The sequence below is a fragment of the Diorhabda sublineata genome, chromosome 5, assembly GCF_026230105.1.
Source record: "Diorhabda sublineata isolate icDioSubl1.1 chromosome 5, icDioSubl1.1, whole genome shotgun sequence".
Taxonomy (NCBI): domain Eukaryota; kingdom Metazoa; phylum Arthropoda; class Insecta; order Coleoptera; family Chrysomelidae; genus Diorhabda; species Diorhabda sublineata.
Window position 1 is genome coordinate 1,100,866 of NC_079478.1, and position 23,095 is coordinate 1,123,960.

General features: G+C 32.7%; 2 protein-coding genes across 11 annotated transcripts in view; one reads left to right on the forward strand and one right to left on the reverse strand.

Moving 5' to 3' along the window:
• On the forward strand, positions 1 to 15,406 carry LOC130444580 (calcium homeostasis endoplasmic reticulum protein). Of its 4 annotated transcripts, none has more exons than XM_056779796.1 (11): positions 1 to 339; positions 401 to 571; positions 628 to 1,036; positions 2,243 to 2,314; positions 2,374 to 2,774; positions 2,851 to 3,287; positions 5,254 to 5,387; positions 10,271 to 10,726; positions 12,553 to 12,827; positions 14,136 to 14,220; positions 15,206 to 15,406. In XM_056779796.1, exons 1-10 carry the CDS (start codon positions 315 to 317, stop codon positions 14,183 to 14,185), a joined length of 2,430 nt encoding a protein of 809 aa, XP_056635774.1. In that variant the 5' UTR covers positions 1 to 314; the 3' UTR covers positions 14,186 to 14,220; positions 15,206 to 15,406. The 4 variants fall into 4 exon arrangements, with proteins under 4 accessions (XP_056635774.1, XP_056635773.1, XP_056635775.1 ...); XM_056779795.1 differs by having other exon boundaries at positions 3 to 339; positions 2,827 to 3,287; XM_056779797.1 differs by having other exon boundaries at positions 3 to 343; positions 2,827 to 3,287; positions 14,136 to 15,406.
• Positions 15,297 to 23,095, reverse strand: part of LOC130444582 (gephyrin) — an 8,509-nt gene continuing 710 nt past the window's right edge. The window contains exons 1-2 of one of the 7 annotated variants that reach the window (XM_056779799.1): positions 20,793 to 20,968; positions 15,297 to 19,349 (exon numbers count right to left, since the gene is read on the reverse strand). In XM_056779799.1, the coding sequence (XP_056635777.1) occupies positions 17,500 to 19,341 (1,842 nt within the window). In that variant the 5' untranslated portion in view covers positions 19,342 to 19,349; positions 20,793 to 20,968 and the 3' untranslated portion in view covers positions 15,297 to 17,499. Of the gene's footprint in view, positions 19,350 to 20,235; positions 20,713 to 20,766; positions 20,969 to 21,116; positions 21,319 to 21,853; positions 21,985 to 22,009; positions 22,182 to 23,095 lie in introns of those variants that run through there. The other 6 variants (XM_056779803.1, XM_056779804.1, XM_056779798.1 and 3 more) reach the window with 6 other exon arrangements.

Here is a 23,095-nt window from a genome sequence, read left to right on the forward strand (position 1 = left end):
GTGAACACTGCAATTTGTGGATCGCATTCCTATATTTAGTTAAGTATATTCTAACGCCAGTCTGAGATTTATACCAATAATTATTAGAATTTATAATTAAACTAAATCAAATCACCCTATAAATACTAGTATTGTATTTCATGATACAACTAAATCTGAAATTAAAAATAATTTGGAATTTTGAGTCGTGCATGTGTGTTCGATTTCAAACATAACTCGTTTACGAAATTATCTATTTGAGGAAAGTATATTATAGCACAATAATTATTTCTTGAAGAAGTGACTATTATTTGAATTATGATCATTTTTTAAATATGGATTTACCGCAGCCTCCACAAGGTCCGTATGTGCATTATTTTTCAAATTTCGATATTAAAATAATTTGAGGTTATGTTTTTAGATACTGAACTTCGAAATATTATTGATAAATTAGCGCAATTTGTTGCTAGAAATGGCCCGGAATTCGAGTTAATGACCAAAAATAAACAAAAAGGAAATCCTAAATTTCAATTCTTATACGGTGGAGAATATTATAATTATTATCAGTACAAAGTTTCAACAGAACAAGCTAGTAAATACATAATAGGATTTCAATCATTTATCATTTTTAATTAATATTATTTTCAGTTTTTAAACAACAACAGCAACAAGGAGTAACTATTACTGATCAAGAAAACTCTTGGAATACTCCACCACCTCAAATGCAGCATTCAGCAGAAATCGAACAGATTTCTAAACAACAAGATTCTCTAAGAGAACAAATAAAACAAAGTGAACAAAATTTAACTGCCCAACATTCCGTGCTACTCCAACAACAGCAGACACAAGTTGAACAGACAGTTAAAAAATGTGAGACTGCAGATTTACAAAAAGAAGCTGACACATGCGATGTATCCCTTACAGAAATCCACAACATCTTACAACCCATAATAGATAGTTGTACTAAAGATAGCATAAGTAATGGTAAATCGTGGTTTCTGCAACATGCTACTACAAAGGAAAAGGCGCAATGTATAGTAGAATGTTTATTACATAAGTAAGTACAATGATATATAAATTTTAGCTAGGAAAAATATATTTTCATTTATACCTCGATCGAAAGTAGGTATGCATCTTTTACACCTATTTCGAGGCAGAAAGTTGAAGATTCTTGTATTGGTAAAGCTGCAGATGAAAACTCTGATGAAAACTCTGATGGTTATGACCTGCTAGTAGTGTAAAGACTATTTTGACTTGAAAATAAATAATGTAAAAAAAAGTAGTTTTATATTTTTTTGGAGCGTCGTTTTGGCTTTTCAGTTGCCCTGAGCCTGTACCTAAAAATATATTTGATGCATGGCATTGCATCTCGTTCTGAGCTCCTACTCATGCTGGAAAACCTATACTTTGGAAAAGGTCCTGGAAAACCTAAAAAATCTTGGATTTTATAATTTGTCCTGCAACTTAGATACTTTCATTTAAATATTGAGATTTACAGAATGTTTTCATATTTTTTTTTGTTTTTTTTCTTTTTTCTATTATTTTATCATGTATTCCTCAATAGAAACTGAATTTTTTGGAATATTCTATACGCTGATTTTCTGCCTGTTCTTAATTTTAAGAAAAGAGGTTGGTAGGGTGACAAAATATTTTAAAAAGTTTGTTCTTAAAATCAATTTGCAATAATTTTTTGTATTGTTAAAAGTGTTTTGAAAAATGGTTTGCTAAAATATTTACCATTACGGGGATGGTTTATAGTTTGCAGCATATGAGTTAATTTTTGTTAGAACATAAGTTTGCTTAAACATATAATTTCAATTACTAATCATATATTTTGCAACAATGGTCTTTGAAAATTCAAAAAAGAAACAAAACAAATAAATAAATAGACCACCTGCTATAAAAACTTGATATATAAACAAATATCAAACGAATTCTGGGTATTTCATATACGGTGGCGCCTTCGCCGAATTTTACAATTCTACTATATCCAAGCAGGACCGGCGCTAGGGCGAAGTTGGTAACAATATCCATAGAACATTTTGACGATTTTATCATAAAAATTAGACCGATTTTATTAAAAAAAAAAAATCGACCTGTTCCACGTTTTTTTTTCACATTCACATTTCACCGCTAAAATTGAATTTATTCCATACATATGAAACAGCATTATATAATTTTTTCAGTGATTTAACTATCGGGTATAATAGAAATTAATTAATTAATCCAAGGAAAATCTTATATATGTTAAAATTACTTCCAGGGTTTTGCAGACAGGCGTTTTTTCTCAGAAATTACATGTAATTTATTTAGTTAATGATCTGTTACACCATAGGTAAGATACCGGTTTATGTTTAATTATGAATCAGTAAGTTTAAATCTTGATTTTTACAGTGCTAGAAAGAATGCGATTGATTTAAAAGATGCCTTAGAAAGGGTAGTAGTTCCAATGTTCTGTAACGCTAGTATATCTGCAAGGGAAGACCAAAGACAAAAACTAGACAAATTATTGAAATTATGGGAATCTAAAACAAATTATTTGAAACCGGAGACGTTGGAACAAATGCGAAGTCCATTAATCAGTTATCAACAGTATCAAGCTGACCAAGTAGCAAAATATACAACAGAAGTAGCGGCTTTAGCACAACAAACTAAGGATACTTTCGATGGGTATCAAGCTCAGCATCAAGCTTTTGTGTGTCACGCAATGCAACAAATAATGGATTTGCAACAACAGAAGCAAAATTTGGAACAGACTATGTCACAACCACAGATTCAACCACCAGTTAATGCAGGTATTTTTCAAAAACACTCTTATATTCAATCAATGATATTATTATATTTTAGCTGGTCCAAATCCAATGGTTCTAGAAAGTATGCAACAGAATATACAGAGCCTTAATCAAGTTTCAACAGCAAATACTCAAGCCTTTCCAATACAGACGATAAGTTCGTCACATCATAATGATAACTACATGGAAATGAATATTTCAGTACCGCCTCCCAGTATTGTACAAAATTCTCTAAATCACAGCTTCAATTCCAACAATGCCAACATTCCGGTTTTTCCGTCAACACCAGATTTATGTCAACAACCACCCCCGCTCGGACCTTCCTCACAAAATGGAATAGAAAGTATAACGTTTACCCAACCACCTCCTGGATATTTACCTCCGCCCGGAATGTTTCCTGACTTTTCCAAACCGCCTCCGGGATTTCCGGTGATACCGGAACCGCAATTAGAGGAACTGATGCCAACTGCACCTTATTATGATTTACCTGCAGGACTTATGGTTCCACTTGTTAAGGTACGTTAATCATTGTCTGTGCGATAATCGAATAGAAAACTTTTTAGAAAGACTGATACCGAATTGTGTTGATCAATTTTTTTTTGAGTTATAACGTTTTTTATTTTGTCGATACAAGTATTAAAATATAGAAAACTGGTCTTTTATTTGAAGTAAAATACCATTTGAAGTTAGGAAGAACATTAAAAAAATATATTTTTGACTGCTTTTAATTTTCTATTTATAGAAAAGAATAATCTAATATTTTCAATACTATTTTGTTCTTTATCAAATTCTTGAAACACATCGATAGAAATCACTAGTTTCTTGAAAACTATCTTCAAAGTCTTCTAATTTTTTCATTACACTACACTAGTCTTAGAAAGATGGTGGAGAGGAATACAATAATCGAACGTAATATTAAACGAAGTGCGTGCGCGTGTCGAATCTCTAATAGCAGCGTAGCTCCGCCAGGTAGAGAGATGTAGCTATGTTGGTTTTTCATAAAACGTGTACCAAGTGTATCGGAATGGATTGAGTCAATTGTATGCTATTTGGACATTAAAGAGGTTATCAGTTGTAAGGGATTTGGGATTTCGAAAATAATTTAACTAGGAATTCCCTGGGTCAGGTATTTGTCAATCAGGAGTCGAGGGTATATATACAAAAATTCTGCAAAAGTACAAAGTGAAACACCATCTAAAAATAGAGCTCCGACGTAGATTGGTTGATTTTTGGATTTTTCACCGTTAATGAAAGTTTTTGATAAATAAAAATGAAGGAGTGTCACATATTTAAAAATACTAAAACTTAACATCTTCAATGGCGTCTAACTTAGTAGATCCCCTTTCATGAATGATGATTAGGGGTTCGGGACCTGTAAATTATTTTCTCTTATTCTATTTAATTCGTTTCTCACCTTCTTGGACAGGATGTTCTTTAACATAATTCGTACTACAACTAAATTCCTTTTGATCTCAATTATTGTTTCCATGAGGTTATCGGGTGTTATATGGCGATTCATTTCTACACAAATAAATATCATCTGATGGAATTATGTTATTTATATAATAATTTTTGCATTTTTCACTTTTTGAATCGAATATGTAATTTGAAAAAGTTGCTACAAAATATCTTCTTTTTTTTGCTCTATTGATGTCTACTGGATTTTTTCGAAAGCTCTTAATATTGTAGTACATAATTGGAAGGATACAAAATATCTTCGGGAACTTTTCAATTTATTTCCCGTAAAGTTATTTATTATGCTAGTTCCACTATTTCTATCATGTATATTTAGAGCTCTTCGTTTATTTTATTCCATTGCTTCTCTTTTTATTCTGTCTTATTTTTGTATATAAATTCAACTATGTCTTGTAGTTTTCTTATTTCTTGATTCTTTGTCTATAATTAGTTGCATCTACTTTTGTTGGCACTAATATTATTTTAATTATATTTCAAAGTTTTCTTTGTGTTATTTTAAACTCTGTTTCACTATTTAAATTCTTGTTTCTTATAAATCTATAAACGTATGTGGTACTTGAAGCTCTACACCTTTTCAAAACTGCATTTTCTCATCTTTATGGTGGCTGGTTTTACTTTTTTTTTCTTGTGCTCTTCATGTTTTTTCATCTATATTTTTACATCTTTTATTATCTTCTAGGTCTATAAATTTGGTTAATTAGTCTTCTTAATCTTTCTCTATTTGCAGAAGGTTACAGCATTAGAAAAACTTTAAACATATAACATTGATAACCTCGTTAAATGTTTTTCCAAAAGACGAAAATCCTTTCCCAAACAGTTTTCATTGTAGGTATGTTAATTTTTGGATATAAATACAGTTAAACGACTAAAAAAGCAGATTCCTTTGTAGGAAATAATTTTTAATGTTCTTTTTCAACTTAAAAATGATATAAACCTCTCTATTTTCCTTGTATTTGTTTATCTTTATACTGAATTACGTAATGGTATTTTGACACACTTATTCTAGTTGGAAGAAACGTCATATAAACCATTAGATCCTAAAGATATTAGGTTGCCTCCACCAGCGCCACCTAGTGATCGTCTTCTAGCGGCCGTAGAAGCCTTCTACTCTTTACCAAGCCACGAAAGGCCTAGAGACAGGTAAAAATAGGTTATTCACAGCTCTCCTTATCACATTATACTATCACAAGGAGTTCCATAGTAGATAATATCAATTTTTAAATAATCCACATTATTACTTGAGGATTTTATTTTAAACAAAGCACGGATTCAAGTTATTCACAAGTTTATCGATATCAAACTTGGTATACATATTCCACTGCGACAGAAAAATTCTTCTGGGGATTCAAAATACCTTCTAGGTCGGTTATGGAGAGCCTTTTAGGTTAGTTCCATTAGTGCAATATAAGTTTTCTTGTTAGCCATTAAATTTTCTATTTCAAAAATTTTGTTACAGTAGGGCTGTCATAAAATTCAATTTGTTCTTATTCCTGGGACAACCCGTATCTAAATTAATATTTTTTATACGATTTTCTACCCATCTTATGTAATTATATTTTTTTATGGTATTAGGAAATGTTTGTTCAAGTTTTTTTAGAAATTCTACTCATTTTTTACATTTTATTTTTGGTGACTTTACTCACCCTCTAATTCTGATTTTGTCCTAACATTTCCCATGTGGTACGCAAAAAAATGTTTCAATTTACTTTTTGTTTTTAATAAATTTATTACAAATATTACAATGAGGCTCCCATATCATTCGTTGAGCTCTTACTTTTGAGACAACCTGTATCTAAATTAGTTTCGATATTGACTTGATATTTTTTATACAGTTTTTGACTCATTTTATAGTATCGGAAATGTTTATTGTAACAAAATTTAATTTTTCTCTGTTATGAACATTTTTTTTTGGTTTCAGTACAATTTTTTTTATCCAATTCCATCTACACAATTTATTTTGATGCTGGAAATGTTGGTGTCAGCTTTATACAGTGCCACCCCTCAAATTCTAATTCTAACCTAACATTTCTCACAAACTACCCAAAATATCCTCGAACCCAACAAAGAAATGTAATTTTTTTTTTTGGTTTTAGCAAAATTTTTCATTATCCAGTTTCATCCACACATTTTTTTCGATATTGGTGTCTCTGCTCATCAGCCTTATACAATGTGAGCTCTTAAATTCTCATTCTAACCTAACATTTCTCAAAAACTACTCAAAATATCCTCGACCCCATTAAATAAATGTATTTTTTCTTGGTTTTAGCAAAATTTTTCGATATCCAGTTTTATCCACACATTTTTTTCGATATTGGTGTCTCTGCTCATCAGCCTTATACAGTGTGAGCTCTCAAATTCTGATCCTAACCTAACATTTCTCAAAAACTACCCAAAATATCCTTAAACCCAACAAAGAAATGTATTTTTTTTTGGTTTTAGCAAAATTTTTCATTATCCACTTTCATCCACACAATTTTTTCGATATTAGTGTCTCTGCTCATCAGCCTTATACAGTGTGACCCCTCAAATTCTCATTCTAACCTAAAATTTCTCAAAAATTACCCAAAATATCCTCGAACCCGATAAAGAAATGTATTTTTTTTGGTTTTAGCAAAATTTTTCATTATCCACTTTCATCCACACAATTTTTTCGATATTAGTGTCTCTGCTCATCAGCCTTATACAGTGTGACCCCTCAAATTCTCATTCTAACCTAAAATTTCTCAAAAATTACCCAAAATATCCTCGAACCCGATAAAGAAATGTATTTTTTTTGGTTTTAGCAAAATTTTTCATTATCCACTTTCATCCACACAATTTTTTCGATATTAGTGTCTCTGCTCATCAGCCTTATACAGTGTGACCCCTCAAATTCTCATTCTAACCTAAAATTTCTCAAAAATTACCCAAAATATCCTCGAATCCGATAAAGAAATGTAGTTTTTTTTGGTTTTAGCAAAATTTTTCAATATCCACTTTCATCCAAACAATTTTTTCGATATTGGTGTCTCTGCTCATCAGCCTTATACAGTATGAACTCTCAAATTCTCATTCTAACCTAACATTTCTCAAAAACTACCCAAAATATCCTCGAACCCGATAAAGAAATGTATTTTTTTTGGTTTTAGCAAAATTTTTCATTATCCACTTTCATCCACACAATTTTTTCGATATTAGTGTCTCTGCTCATCAGCCTTATACAGTGTGACCCCTCAAATTCTCATTCTAACCTAACATTTCTCAAAAACTACCCAAAATATCCTCGAACCCGATAAAGAAATGTATTTTTTTTGGTTTTAGCAAAATTTTTCATTATCCACTTTCATCCACACAATTTTTTCGATATTAGTGTCTCTGCTCATCAGCCTTATACAGTGTGACCCCTCAAATTCTCATTCTAACCTAAAATTTCTCAAAAATTACCCAAAATATCCTCGAACCCGATAAAGAAATGTAGTTTTTTTTGGTTTTAGCAAAATTTTTCAATATCCACTTTCATCCAAACAATTTTTTCGATATTGGTGTCTCTGCTCATCAGCCTTATACAGTATGAACTCTCAAATTCTCATTCTAACCTAACATTTCTCAAAAACTACCCAAAATATCCTCGAACCCGATAAAGAAATGTATTTTTTTTGGTTTTAGCAAAATTTTTCATTATCCACTTTCATCCACACAATTTTTTCGATATTAGTGTCTCTGCTCATCAGCCTTATACAGTGTGACCCCTCAAATTCTCATTCTAACCTAAAATTTCTCAAAAATTACCCAAAATATCCTCGAACCCGATAAAGAAATGTATTTTTTTTTGGTTTTAGCAAAATTTTTCATTATCCACTTTCATCCACACAATTTTTTCGATATTAGTGTCTCTGCTCATCAGCCTTATACAGTGTGACCCCTCAAATTCTCATTCTAACCTAAAATTTCTCAAAAATTACCCAAAATATCCTCGAACCCGATAAAGAAATGTATTTTTTTTGGTTTTAGCAAAATTTTTCATTATCCACTTTCATCCACACAATTTTTTCGATATTAGTGTCTCTGCTCATCAGCCTTATACAGTGTGACCCCTCAAATTCTCATTCTAACCTAAAATTTCTCAAAAATTACCCAAAATATCCTCGAACCCGATAAAGAAATGTATTTTTTTTGGTTTTAGCAAAATTTTTCATTATCCACTTTCATCCACACAATTTTTTCGATATTAGTGTCTCTGCTCATCAGCCTTATACAGTGTGACCCCTCAAATTCTCATTCTAACCTAAAATTTCTCAAAAATTACCCAAAATATCCTCGAATCCGATAAAGAAATGTAGTTTTTTTTGGTTTTAGCAAAATTTTTCAATATCCACTTTCATCCAAACAATTTTTTCGATATTGGTGTCTCTGCTCATCAGCCTTATACAGTATGAACTCTCAAATTCTCATTCTAACCTAACATTTCTCAAAAACTACCCAAAATATCCTCGAACCCGATAAAGAAATGTATTTTTTTTGGTTTTAGCAAAATTTTTCATTATCCACTTTCATCCACACAATTTTTTCGATATTAGTGTCTCTGCTCATCAGCCTTATACAGTGTGACCCCTCAAATTCTCATTCTAACCTAACATTTCTCAAAAACTACCCAAAATATCCTCGAACCCGATAAAGAAATGTATTTTTTTTGGTTTTAGCAAAATTTTTCATTATCCACTTTCATCCACACAATTTTTTCGATATTAGTGTCTCTGCTCATCAGCCTTATACAGTGTGACCCCTCAAATTCTCATTCTAACCTAAAATTTCTCAAAAATTACCCAAAATATCCTCGAACCCGATAAAGAAATGTAGTTTTTTTTGGTTTTAGCAAAATTTTTCAATATCCACTTTCATCCAAACAATTTTTTCGATATTGGTGTCTCTGCTCATCAGCCTTATACAGTATGAACTCTCAAATTCTCATTCTAACCTAACATTTCTCAAAAACTACCCAAAATATCCTCGAACCCGATAAAGAAATGTATTTTTTTTGGTTTTAGCAAAATTTTTCATTATCCACTTTCATCCACACAATTTTTTCGATATTAGTGTCTCTGCTCATCAGCCTTATACAGTGTGACCCCTCAAATTCTCATTCTAACCTAAAATTTCTCAAAAATTACCCAAAATATCCTCGAACCCATTAAATAAATGTATTTTTTCTTGGTTTTAGCAAAATTTTTCAATATCCAGTTTAATCCAAACAATTTTTTCGATATTGGTGTCTCTGCTCATCAGCAGTGTGAGCTCTCAAATTGATATTCTGTCCTAACATTTCTCAAAAACTACTCAAAATATTCTCGAATTCAATAAAAAATTCTCCTTATTTTCTGTTTTTCCTAATGGATTCATTATAGATATTGCAATGGGGCTACCGTATAATTCATCAAGTTCTTATTCCTGGGACAACCGGTATATCACTTTTAAAAGTTACATTTTTTGAAAAAAATTGAGAAAATTAACAAATTTCAATTTCTCAAAAACTATTTTTCTGGCACAACCCGTATTTCATTATCTGTAATGTTTATTTCCTAAAAAATTTTAATATTTTTCCATTACAACCTCTTTTAGCTTTTAGTAAAATTTTTTAATTATCCAGAAATGTTGGTATCTCTAACTATTGAACTTATACAGTGTGACCCCTCAAATTCTAATCAGATCCTTCTGTTACTATAACTTTATTCGTTACTTTTGGGACAACCTGTATGTAAATTCGCATTCTTTGAGCTTTTTTACTATAAAATTATTTCCAGTTTAACTACTACATTTCGACAGGATCTAATTAATTCTCCCGGTTTATTTTTCTCCAATTTGTTTCCGATGAATCAGATTACGATACGAAAAACCACCCCCGTCGTATCACATTGGAACTCCTTATTTTCAATACGAAAGAGAGCCGATTTTATTTATTTATTTTGTTTTTTAAATAAAATGTACATTTTAAAAAAATATTTATTCATCATTTTATATCTCATAAATTGTCTCGTATGTGTAAACAGCGAAGGTTGGGAAAAACTAGGTTTGTATGAATACTACAAGGCAAAAAATATTGCCAAAAAAGAAAAAGACGAACTTATACAAGCGGGACTGAGGCAAAAGTCGAGGAGCCCGAGTCCGGTAGTATTGCCTTCCGAAAAAGATCCGACGCCTCCGAAAAGGAGGTATCAGAGTAAATCACCGACGCCCCAACCACACTTACACCGCACCACCAGAAGATCGAGGAGTAGATCTAGATCGAAAAGTAGATCTAGAAGCCCGAGGAGAAGATATAGAGATAGGAGTGATAGAGATAGAGATTCGAGAAACGACAGAGACAGAGATTCGAGAAGTGATAGAGACTCGAGGAACGACAGAGAATCGAGAAGAGAAAGGAGACGGAGGAGTAGGACAAGATCGAGGTCGAAATCGAGATCTCCTATTAGAAGATCCATTTCCCCAACTGTACCTAGTTTTGGGTAAGTCAATTAATTCACTAATATAAATAAACCAAGATCCATCATTTTTTTTTTCATTTTTTAATTTGTCGTTTTCACTACTTATTCATTTTCTCGTCAAACACACCCCGTATATTTCTGAAAGATTCTTCGTAATTTTTTTTCATGATTTAACTTAAATGTTATCTTTTATCTATCACTTCACTGTGATTCAACGTAACTGTCAAGTTTTAACAGTTATTTAACATAACTGTCAAGTTTTAACAGTGATTTAACATAACTGTCAAGTTTTAACAGTGATTTAACATAACTGTCAAGTTTTAACCATGATTAAATTTAACTCTGATTTAACTGAAATGTTACGTTTGTTTCATTGTGATGTTTTAACAGTGATTTAACGTAACTGTGCTGTTTTAAACGTGATTTAACTAAATTGTGATGTTTTGTTTGTTTTATTTTGTTTTATTTATTTTGTTTATTTTTATTTTGTTTTATTTGTGATGTTTTAACAGTGATTTAACGTAACTGTGATGTTTTAAACGTGATTTAACTAAATTGTGATGTTTTATCCGTCACTTTATTGAGATTCAACGTAACTGTCACGTTTTATCTATGATTTAACTTATCGGTGATAGTTTATCTGCGATTTAATTTAACTGTAATTGTTTTAACCGTGATTCAACTTGATTTAGCTAAACTGTCAAGTTTTAACCGTACTTTAACTTAATTGTAATGTTTTAACCGTCATTTAACTTAACAGTGACGTTTTAAACGTGATTTAAATTAAAGGTGATATTTTATCTGTGAAGTTTTAACAGTGATTTAACATAACTGTCAAGTTTTGACAGTGATTAAATTTAACTCTGGTTCAACTGAAATGTTATGTTTGTTTTATTTGTGATGTTTTAACAGTGATTTAACGTAACTGTGATGTTTTAAACATGATTTAATTTAACTGAAATATCATGTTTGTTTTATTTGTGATGTTTTACCTATGATTTAACTCAAAGGTGATATTTTATCTGTGATTTAACTTAATTGTGATGTTTTAACCGTGATTTAACTTAACACTGATGTTTTAAACTTGATATGTTATCTGTGATTTATGTTAACTGTGAAGTTTTAACCGTGATTTAACTTAATTGTGAAGTTTTATCTGTCACTTTATTGAGATTCGACGTAATTGTGAAGTTTTAACTATGATTCAACTTAATAGTGTTGTTTAAACGTGATTTAACTTAACTGAGTTCACTGTAATTCAACGTAACTATGACATTTTATCTATGATTTAAATTATCGGTGATAATTTATCTGTGATGTTTTAACCGTGATTCAACTTGATTGTGATGGTACATATGACACTTTACTGTGATTTTTTATCTATGATTTAACTGAACTGTGATGTTTTATCTGTGATTTTTCACTATTAGTTCCTAGATAACATTAAAGTGATATAATCAAGGAGCTAGTTTTGTTATTACTATAAAGCCAAATAAAAATATTAACGTTATTATTGACATTTGATTAATGTCTCTTTCCTTTTGTATAATATTATTCCAATCTAGATTATCATCTTACACAGTTAAGAATATATAATTAAAAATGAATTTTTATCATTTATTTTTAAGTAAAACTATACCAAAATATAACCAAGAAAAAAAAATAGGTTACGAACATAACCTAGAAATAATTTGAGTTAATCAATTTTCATCGTAATTTCCTGTTAATTATGTCTAGTTTTTTTTGCGTTTACAGCTATTCTATATTATTAAATTTTTGTATATACAGTATGTTCTATTATGATCGAAGTGATTCAAAGATGTTTCATCACGTTTTTATCGTTCTAGTAACCTTAATTTATTACATAATACAATACAAGAATTGGATTCGTCTAACAAAGGTCATCAAATGCTGAAGAAAATGGGTTGGGGCGGGAGTGGTTTAGGTGCTAACGAACAAGGTATAGACACTCCGATTTCGGGTGGTGACGTTCGCGATAGACAGGACCAATTTAAGGGGGTGGGGTGCAACTTGAACGACCCTTACGAGAACTTTAGGAAAAACAAGGGAGCTGCTTTCATCACTCGCATGAAAGCCAGGGCCGAAGAGAGAGCCGCAGAAAGTAAGTTAATCGCAATAAATATAAATTATTGTAGTAATTTTATTTTTTTTTTTGTGAACAAAAAAAATTTTTTTCGTTGTTTCTATTTTCATTCAATAGAAGTCCTAAATCGAAAAAATATTGGCACAAGGTATATACGAGGTCTGGCTATTAAATAACGAGACTGCGCGTCTAGAGGGCGCGCTAGATGTGTGGGGTCGCCCTGTGACTGTTTCAACTCCGGAAACAGTTACCAAAATCAACCAAATAGCGCGTGTAGATCGTCGAATGAGCATCCGGATGATTGCCGAGGCTGTAAACGCCGATAAAGAAAAATATTACACGAGGAATCACGCACAAAGTCTATGCGAAGTTAGTGCCACAAAATCTGACTTCACAATATCGGTTGAGCACCCATTATATTCACCAGATCTGGATTGCATTGACGTTCCTAACCTTAAAGTTTCGCCACCAGATCTGGATTCCGTTGACGTTCCTAACCTCAAAGTTTTGCTTGTAGCAGGGAGATTTTCGTTAGACCAGGACGTTATCGTGGATGAAAATACGTCAATTTTGAGAAAAAAGAGGGAAAATATTATTTGGAAGGGTTGAAAAGGTTAAAATAAACATGTTGAAAAATGAAAATGATGAAAAAATAATGTTTTGCTTCTTTGTTAGTTTGGAAACTTTTCATACCATGATATGGTATGTCTAAACCTTTTATAAACACCATGTATGTCTAAGGTACTCCCTTTAAGTGGTTGTTATATTTTTTGAACGATTCCGCATCACTTTAAATGTACTTTCATCCCTTTTCTTAGGAAAACAAAAATCTTTTGAAATTGATAAATCTCTTAACGTTTTTTTTTTTCATCTTAAATCGAATATTTTTATTTATTAATGTACGAAGGTTGTACAAAAAGTAATATCGCCATTTTATATAGTTTATATTTAACAGTTTTTAATCACAAAATGTAAATTCACTAACACTTAAGTACTAAACTATTCACTAACACTTTTCATCTAATTTATTTAAATACATCGTTCGGTTTATTTTTTACCATCCCGATGGTATCAAATTGTTACCCTGACCTACCAGTTTATATGCTTACACATTTCAGAATCTTCGATTTCCAGAAAATCTCTAATTTGCCGTAATAACAACGAATAACTGGCGCATTCGCCAAACTTAGAACAGGACTGGTTTCACTGTCTATATCCAGCTATAATTGTATAAAAAAATAGTTTAGTTGATTACTTTTTGAACAGCCCTCGTCTATTGAAATAAAATTTATTTCTCGTTGGTAACAGTGTACGAATTTATTGCAGAAAGTCACGGGTCTAAATTGAGTCAGAAGTATTCGGAAAATGAAGATTAGGATAAACGTTCGAACATTATCGAATATACTTTCAGGTATTTTGGTTCTCTAATTGTGTAAACGGTATTTTGTAATTTTTTTTTTTTTAGAAAAATAATTAAAAACAATTTAATAATTTATTGAAAATATTATTTCTAGCTAATTTGTTTATTATTTGTATCTAAATAAACTGATACTATTTGCAAATTCCAGCAACGTGGTTCAAATCAATTCTTATATAGGATGTCCCGATACAAAGTATAGGGGAGCCCGAAATATGACGAATTGGGGGCTCTATATTAATTTATATCAATAAGGGGGTTGATTAGTGGTGACCTAATCTTAAAAGTTTTTTATTTGTTAGTTTTGAAACCATAGACGATTTGATTTCAAAACCCTTTTTTATTCTTGTAGATTTTTTCACATAAAAACTTTTTCTGCAACTTTTTAAATTTAAAACTTTGATTTTTCTTAAAAATGACAAAGTTTCATGAAAAATTACATAATAGTAAGAGTATTGGAATGAAATTTTTTAAATTAATTAACAAACAAGAAACTTTTGAGGTTAGGTCACCCGTAATGAGTCTTCTACTTACCATGCCCCTGGTAGTCTCATACAGTGTACAGTGGAGGAATTATTTGTTTTTTTTTTCTACTTTGAGACCCTATAATTCATCAGAAAAGCAACTTGATGTCGAAGTAAATTGCCCCTAATTGTCATATTTTTGGCACTTCAGCTCGGTGCTTATGCGGAACACCCTATATAATATGGAAACTCGATTGTCTTTTTAATTTTTTAAATATTGTTTTTTATTTTAAACTGACTGCACGATATTGAAAAAATTTTCATTATAACTTCCTTGTCTGTTAGACATTCTTCAATTAATTTAATGCCAATTGTCCTGCTTCAATTTTTCGTTTTATTCTTTTCCTCTATAGGGTGGTAAAAAAATTTAAAGGAGTTGCACCTGTATCACTGATTGTTATCAGAAAATTATTTTTTATTTCGTGAATACAATTAATCAGACTTTTTGTTTTTAGGAAGACATATTTGATAAACGGGGCTTCTTTTTTATTAAGCGTTTTAGCACTTGTTTCGCTTATAAAGTGAACGTTAGTGTTCTATAATTACTTTTTTTTTTTTTCATTTTGTATGTATGATTATTTCGAAAGCAGTGATTTAAAAATGATGTAAATATCAAATTGATGAAAAATATATAGAAAAATTGTAGAAATCGAAAATAGTTTTATTTAAATAACAATACAACCTCTGTACTTCTGTATCCGCCGGTTCAGACTCATAACGACAAGTTAGTTTAGCATTTTCGTAATCGTAAAATCCATTTATCATTATTCGGCTTTTTCAACTAGATTTATAAATTAAACGAAACGTTTCATTATGGGATTTTCAGAAAACAGTGAATAAAGAAAAGACTTACAACAATGAAAATATCAAAAACAATTGGCGTTCACGTTTTTGAACGGCTCCATTTGGTGGTTAGGTTAGGTTCCCCATATCATCGATTAGGTTATGTTATCTTAATTGATCGATAACTTGGGAAAATGAAAATTTATTTATAATCAAAAGAAACTATCATTTCGTGTTATTCATTCGAAAAGCTGAACCGGAAAACCAACCCATCCACTAACTTCTGACTAGTGGAACCTCGATAAATGGATTCCGCGAACTTGAAAACGCCAAAATGACGTATTTTTATTATGATTATAACCCGGCGAAATACTGAAATATTTTCCAATGTAATTATCCGTTCCTATAAGTCTAAACCAAATAGTAGCACTCCAATCAGACGGTCCAAACAACGCATTTCTGCTTTAGAATATTCGAATCTCGCGTATGGAACCGTCGTCCACCTCACGTGTCTCGGTATCGCAAGTGTCTTCCACCTTTGTATCTAGCGATACAATTCGAAACCATGAGGACAGCGTACAAGCTGAATGTCTACACGCTAGACCAACTGGTCATGTAAAGACTTGGTACACAAGTGGGACCAGGACGAATGGCTTGACCAAAGCAGGATTTTGCGCAGGACACACACCAAAATAAGTGAATCTTTATCGCTACCACACCGATGTATCCGTTGTGGACGTGCAGGAACGCCCTCTTTTCGATCTGCAAGCCGAAAGGGTGTGCAATAGGTTAGTCCTGGAGTGCGAGAAAGTTTTACTGGTGATTGATGGCTGCAAGATTCAGCTCATTTGTGTGCGAAATGTACCCAAAAGTGTTGCTAACGCGTCTCTCAACGGTCTGCTTATAAGACGGACTCGGTGGAGATGGATAGAGGCACCTGGTATGAGACAAACGAAGACGCACATAGATGAACCTTCCGCATCTCTTATCAAACAACTGCTTCAATTAAATTCGCGGGAAATCCGACTAGTGACTAAGAGTTTTGACCGGACACGGTCATCCATGACGTCTTCATGGGCATCACGGACTATCCGGAGTGCCACTGGAACCTGAGAAAGGATGAAACTTCAGACCTCGTCATTTATCAGAAGGCTCACGCCAAAGCGATTGATCGGCTTCTCAGAAGGCATCGACCTTCAGTAATGTCAAGTGGGGCACTACGGGCTCGCAAATTTCACAGTAGACATAAAAAACTTGACGATGAGAAAAATTTGAATGAAGACTGGACCTGTTTGTTTTTTAGGAACCAGTGACTAGACTTTTAACCGGACACGGTCATCCATGACGCCTTCATGGGCAACACGAACCATCCGAAGTGCCACTGGTACCTGAGAAAGGATGAAATTTCAGACCACGTCATTTATTCTCTCACGAGCGCGTTTCAAACACTTGGCTTGCCTAATGACATCAGAAGGTCCAAGCCAAAACGTCTGATCGGTTTCTCAAAAGACATCGACCTTCGGTTATGTCAAGTGGGGCACTACGGGCTCTCAAATTACACAATAGACATAAAAAACTTGACGATGAGAAAAATTTGAATGAAGACTGGACCTGTTTGTTTTTTAAGAAAGGATAGAAAGAGCGGTCAGAATGTCGAGAAAATGATTGAAGAAAAACAAGTGAACTAACACCAAGCGATGTTAGATTTCAACAAAATGGAGGGGTCTAGAGTTGCGGGGGTTTCTATTTTTTGTTTTTGTTTTTGTCGTAGTGTTTGTATCGATTGTAGAAAAAATTTCTTTCGACAGAGTTTAAACAGCCTTTACTAATATAATAGTGGCCATTGTCATGCAGCTTGAGCCGGTACGGCTTAATAAGGGTGAATCGTGGACGTAAAAAAAACACCGTGGGGTCTGAGATATTGGACTCTATTGCCCGAAATAGTGAAATAACAAACAAAGACAAGTTATAACAGATCATCAAACAACATAACGTTATAAGTACTCGTTTTGACGCCCTTCTTAACTACGGCCAAACCGTTCGCGCCTACCAGACTATTAAGTCTACTGCTTATCTGATTTCCGGTCGAACGCATTTTAAATTCGCCCGAAATCGGATCCACGCTGACCCGTACTCGGTGATATTCGGGCCTCGGATCGTTATTAACCAATTCTAATCCGCCGACTCGGATTATCGGAAATTTGTAATTAGAAGAACGTTCCATGTATTTCAACGCCGGTACAACGTACAACAAACAAGTCACTCCGCACGATACCGGATTACCCGGTAAACCGAAATAAATTTTTCGTTTTTCTTTATAAACCAACGTGGCGAACGTCGTCGGTTTACCAGGTTTCATATTAACTCTAGCGAAATGTATTTTAGCGCCGAAATCTTCGACGAGTACTTGTTTGAGAACGTCGAATTCCCCCATCGATAAACCCCCGCTACTGATCACCACGTCGTTACTAGAAAACGCTTTTTCTAATGCCGATTTCACCGAATCCGGATCGTCTCTAACGATACCGCAATCCATCGGATCGTAATTGTATTTTCCAAGTATTTGCGTCAAAGTAAATTTATTAGCGTCTCGTATTTTTCCGGGGGGTAATACTTCCGCTACCCCTCTAGGATCTATTAATTCGTTTCCAGTCGATATAACCCCGACGGAAGCTCGTTTGAAAACGTTAATTTTCGTTTTACCCAACATCGCCATTACCCCGATATCGGCTGGTTTAATCCGATCGTATTTGTTCAAAACTAGTGAATTCTGAGGTACATCGCTGCCTATTTCTCTTATATCTTGATTCAATTTCGGCGGTACTTTTATTTCAATGGTAACTTCCACGGTACCATCGGGGGAGGCTTTTACCAATGTAGTATCTTCTACTTGTACAACGGCGTTCGCGCCTGGTGGTAGGGGAGCTCCCGTAGATATTCTTACAGCCTCGCCGGGTTTTAATTTTTGATCGAGCGGAGCGTCGCCGGCCGCCGTTACTTCTTTGATATTTCTTAAACCGGCGCCGTCTTCTGCGATAACGGCGTATCCGTCTTTAATCGAAGCTCTAAATAACGGAACCGGTTCTAAAGCGTAAACGTCTTCCGCTAATATCCTGTTGATTGATTCATCAAATGAAACAGTTTCTGATTCTTCAATCGGTACACAATTCTCGAAAACGATCTCCGCGGCTTTAGCAACTTCTATTAAAGGATAAGGCGATTGTCTTATTCTCGACGCCACGTTATTGACTTTTACTCGACTACGTACAGATCCGTCTCCGGCTCCTTTGTGTTGGACTGTTTTGTGTAATAACGTTACCAGTACTTTTTCGTCTTTTAATAAAGCTACCGCGTGCGGTATGGCGTCTTTTACGAATTCGAAACATTCGGCTGCTCCTTTTCGACTACCCGGTAAATTAATTATTAAAGTTTGTGATCTTATTCCACATACAGCCCTCGAAAGCATCGCCGTGTGCGTTATCGCTAAACTATTCGATATCATAGCGTAACTAAGTCCAGGAGCTTCTTTTTCTATAACTGTACGCGTTGCTTCGGGTGTTACGTCTCTTTTAGCGAAACCGGTACCGCCGGTTGTCAAAATGACGTCACAAATTTTTTCGTCGCTCCATTTTATAAGAACGGATTTTATTTCGTCTATTTCGTCGGGGACGATTTTCCGTGACGTTACTTCGCTTGATCGGCTCCATTTTGTTATAATATCTTTCAAATTTGGACCGGAAGTATCTTTAGTAGGATCTTTGTAACACGTGTCGCTAACGGTGAGTATTCCAAATTTTATAACGGACATTGTTCTTTCTACAAAAAAATAATATTTTAGAAATTAGTTTCAACAAGAAATTGTTAAATGAAGCGACCTTTATAAAATAAATTGTCATATTTTAATCTCCCCAATACTCCACTAAAAACAAAAAAGTGATTAGAGAAAACCTAAACTATCTAAGATTATCCCATGATAATGTACTCACCGACAAAGCAAATAAAATTATCTAGGAACTATCTACAGTTTTCCAAAATATAAATATTGCCAAGACCTCAATTGAATAACAAATTTAGTCCCCAAGATTCAAATTCAACTCTCGATTCACTAAAAAAAAACTACCAACCAACATGCCTTGAGTTGGTTCATCGATACCAGAAATAGAATTTTGACATCGAGATGTAGCATAACTTGGACATGAATAAAACCAGTGACGTGATTCTGTTTTACCGATACTGCCACGACAGATGCTCTTCTGAGCTGTCCAACATAACCCCATCTAGAGCAGTATTTGCAAGACGTAGTTCGTGAACACCGAGTACGGCTGCAGACGCCCAGAACTCGTGGAATCAGCTACCATGCACTACAACCTATCAATATCTACAGGCATCTCCACACGGCACCACTCGAAATAGACCACCAACCTCTTATGCTTGCTTTTCACATAAAGAAGGAAAAAAATCAAATACCTAACACCCTACAAATATCTGGAACATGATAACCGAATTGGAAGAGACAATCAAACCTTGGAGCTAAACTAGAAGATAGAACTGACTTGATTTACCGACATATCTAAAACGAAATGTGTTTAACTAATACGTACGGTAATACTAACACTGACACAAAAAATTGTATAAAATTCAACGAGCCATGGACAGCTCCATGGTTAAGAGAGGCTTAGGTCCAAAAATAAAAGAGTCTTACTGCTATATAATCATGGAACGCATTTGCTCTTCATTAGTTTTTCTGCGGACACCCTGTATATATGAACGCAAATATACGAATTCTACTAATCATCACACACACACGTACGACGCAGCTTAATATACGGCTGAGATAAACACCGTTCACGAACTAACACATCCAATAAGTAACTAAGCACATCAACATGTTTGTGAAAATTCACTAGTAATGTCCCACAGAGGTTATTCAAAAGTTTTATCGCGGAGATTTAAAGGTACTTTTAGAACAAACCTCGTATACAATGCTTACAGTACATACATGAGCTTTCAAATTCTCGAAATGCCGTGTACTTTTTAACACAATCATGGCTACCGAAAATCTACTTTTATATTAATATTTCACACATATTTAATTAATCTGAAATATTTCTCAGAAAATTACGCAGTTTTGACGGATTTTTTATAAAACATTAACTTGTATTCGTCGTAAAAATGTAGAATTTCGTAACGAAATGAATTTAAGAATTAACTGAATTAAATTTTTTATTCTAACCTTAAAAATAAAAATTGTCCACTTACTGTTAGTTGTGAACGCAATTAAAATAAATTGTTATAGAAAAAATATAACCAAACTAATCTACGTAATTACGTCTCATATAATTCGAAACTTAACCACAACTAAATTAACATAACGTAAACTTTTAATTCTTCTGTTATATGATATAATATTTGATGGTGATATTTTTGGATATTCTAATTATGGAGATAAGATAACAAATTATATATTCAGGACTTATTCTAATCTTTAAATATTATCCTACACAGGGTTATTTCATTGGCATTGAAAAATAATACTGGCAATTATCAACAACTATTTTTAAACAGCTTATTTATCAATCATACCTCAAATTATATCCTTTGTATGTATTTTTAATTGCCGTATATTTTTTTAATGAAAAATATTACTAATCACTTTGACACCCTCTTATTATTTTTATCGTTATAAATATTGTTTTTCATTGTTTTGTTACTACAACCTCACATTTTAACATTCGAGATACACTAAATTTGCATGCGCGCGCAAATCGTTCACTACCAAAATGTCAATTTTTGAATATATGCATTTAGACAAAAATCGTCCTTATTCAATAAAAAATTTCATATAGATGAAACGAAAAAATAAAAATTGATGTCTGTTACTAATTAGAGGTTATGTTGAAGTTTTATCAAATTCATTGTAATACAAGTTTAAAAAATAAAATTAATTTAAAAGTCGTTATCGAATAATAATTATAAAAGTGTAGTGTAATAAATAATTAACACTTTCTTAAGAAGAGTGAGTAATTAATCAATTGAATTACTAGGTTTTCACACTATTCTACAAGATCAAATACGAACAAAAACTGTTGAAATAAAACACATTTTTGATATGCCGCTGAAAACGATATTTTTTTAATTTCAGAAATGTAAATTGGATTATTATTATTCTCAATTATATTTATAATCTATTCACACTTATGTTGTTAATATTGCACTTGTATATTCGAACGAAATCGGATTAAGGTTACTGATTTTTTTATTAATCAGTATACAGTATTTATTAACAGTATACACAATAACGTAGATTTTCTTTTTATCACCTGTCCAATTAACGGCGCTGGTTTATACTGTGTCAACCTACAAACGTGCTTCATTCTGGTGCTAACAAAAACATGTGATCTATCACATGTTTTTTCAACTGATCCAGCTGATAAATGGTGTAAAATCGAATTTCCAATTTCTGATGTCATACATACCAACCTTGTCTGCCACGACCTCTATTCTATCATTATTTTTTTAAATACAACTGCACATTCAAAACTTATAAAATGATTTTTATAAAAAGTTTTTTTTTGTGATATGTTATTAACTTCATTTTTCTTTTTAATAAATACAAAGCAACAGTGGTTTGATTTTCTGTACACACATACCATCATCACGAAAGAGAGAGAAAGAGAAAAGCACGTTGCGGTTACTTTATTGGGGGGGACAGGGACATTTTTTGGTAGATTAGGATTGGATTGATTTTTGGATGTTTTCCTTTCGTATTGCACTCGCTCACCGTGTGTATGTCGGGTTATCTTAGCCCGTGGAATTAAGTTGATAAATGGCTTGACGAACCAAACAGCTTTTAGGTATTGAGCAGACGGATGTATTGAGATGTTGCAAGGTTTTCTATAACTTGATGAACCTATTCGCTAAACAGCTGCAGCTGTACCTGCACTTACTTACGACAAGAAATAATCTATATACTCTTCAAAAATCTGACTGGTTCTTCGAACTACTTTCGCCCCCAGTATTTCCGATTTTTTTATATCTGTCACATGCAATATAGCAATGTAGCGATACCACACACAAATGAAAAAAAAAAACGAGATTATATTCCTCTGTCAAAGGAAATATTGAATTATTTAATACTAATTGACTATTTAATTAGTAGTAAGGTTTTTTAATTGATTCATCATGTATTGTCATCAGAAGTAAGTATGCAAAATTTCAAAAAAGGTAGGTTAGTATTGATTACAATATTTCTACTTCACTTTGAACTTCATATAACAATAAGCAAATCTTTTTTTGGACACTTCACCCTGTCTTTCGACAAATTTTTTTTTGTAAAATGGATTGTCGTGTCTACTCGTCAAAAAGTTTGGCAACACTGCTTCAATAATTGCAAATAAATGAATAGTTATTATTAAACTAGAAATTTTGATTGTTTTTTTCGAAACGTTTATTTTTAGATCAATTATTTGAAAACGTATATATAGAGGTAGTCAATATTTACAATCAAACATTGTAATTCTATGAATAGATTTGACGTCCGATTAAAGATATTATCGTAACCA

Coding starts and splice junctions, on each gene's coding strand:
- LOC130444580 (XM_056779794.1), top strand. CDS start 315: ATGGATTTACCGCAGCCTCCACAAG. Junction 2,315..2,373: donor AATGATCTGTTACACCATAG/GTAAGATACCGG, acceptor TGATTTTTACAG/TGCTAGAAAGAATGCGATTG. Junction 10,727..12,552: donor CCAACTGTACCTAGTTTTGG/GTAAGTCAATTA, acceptor TTATCGTTCTAG/TAACCTTAATTTATTACATA.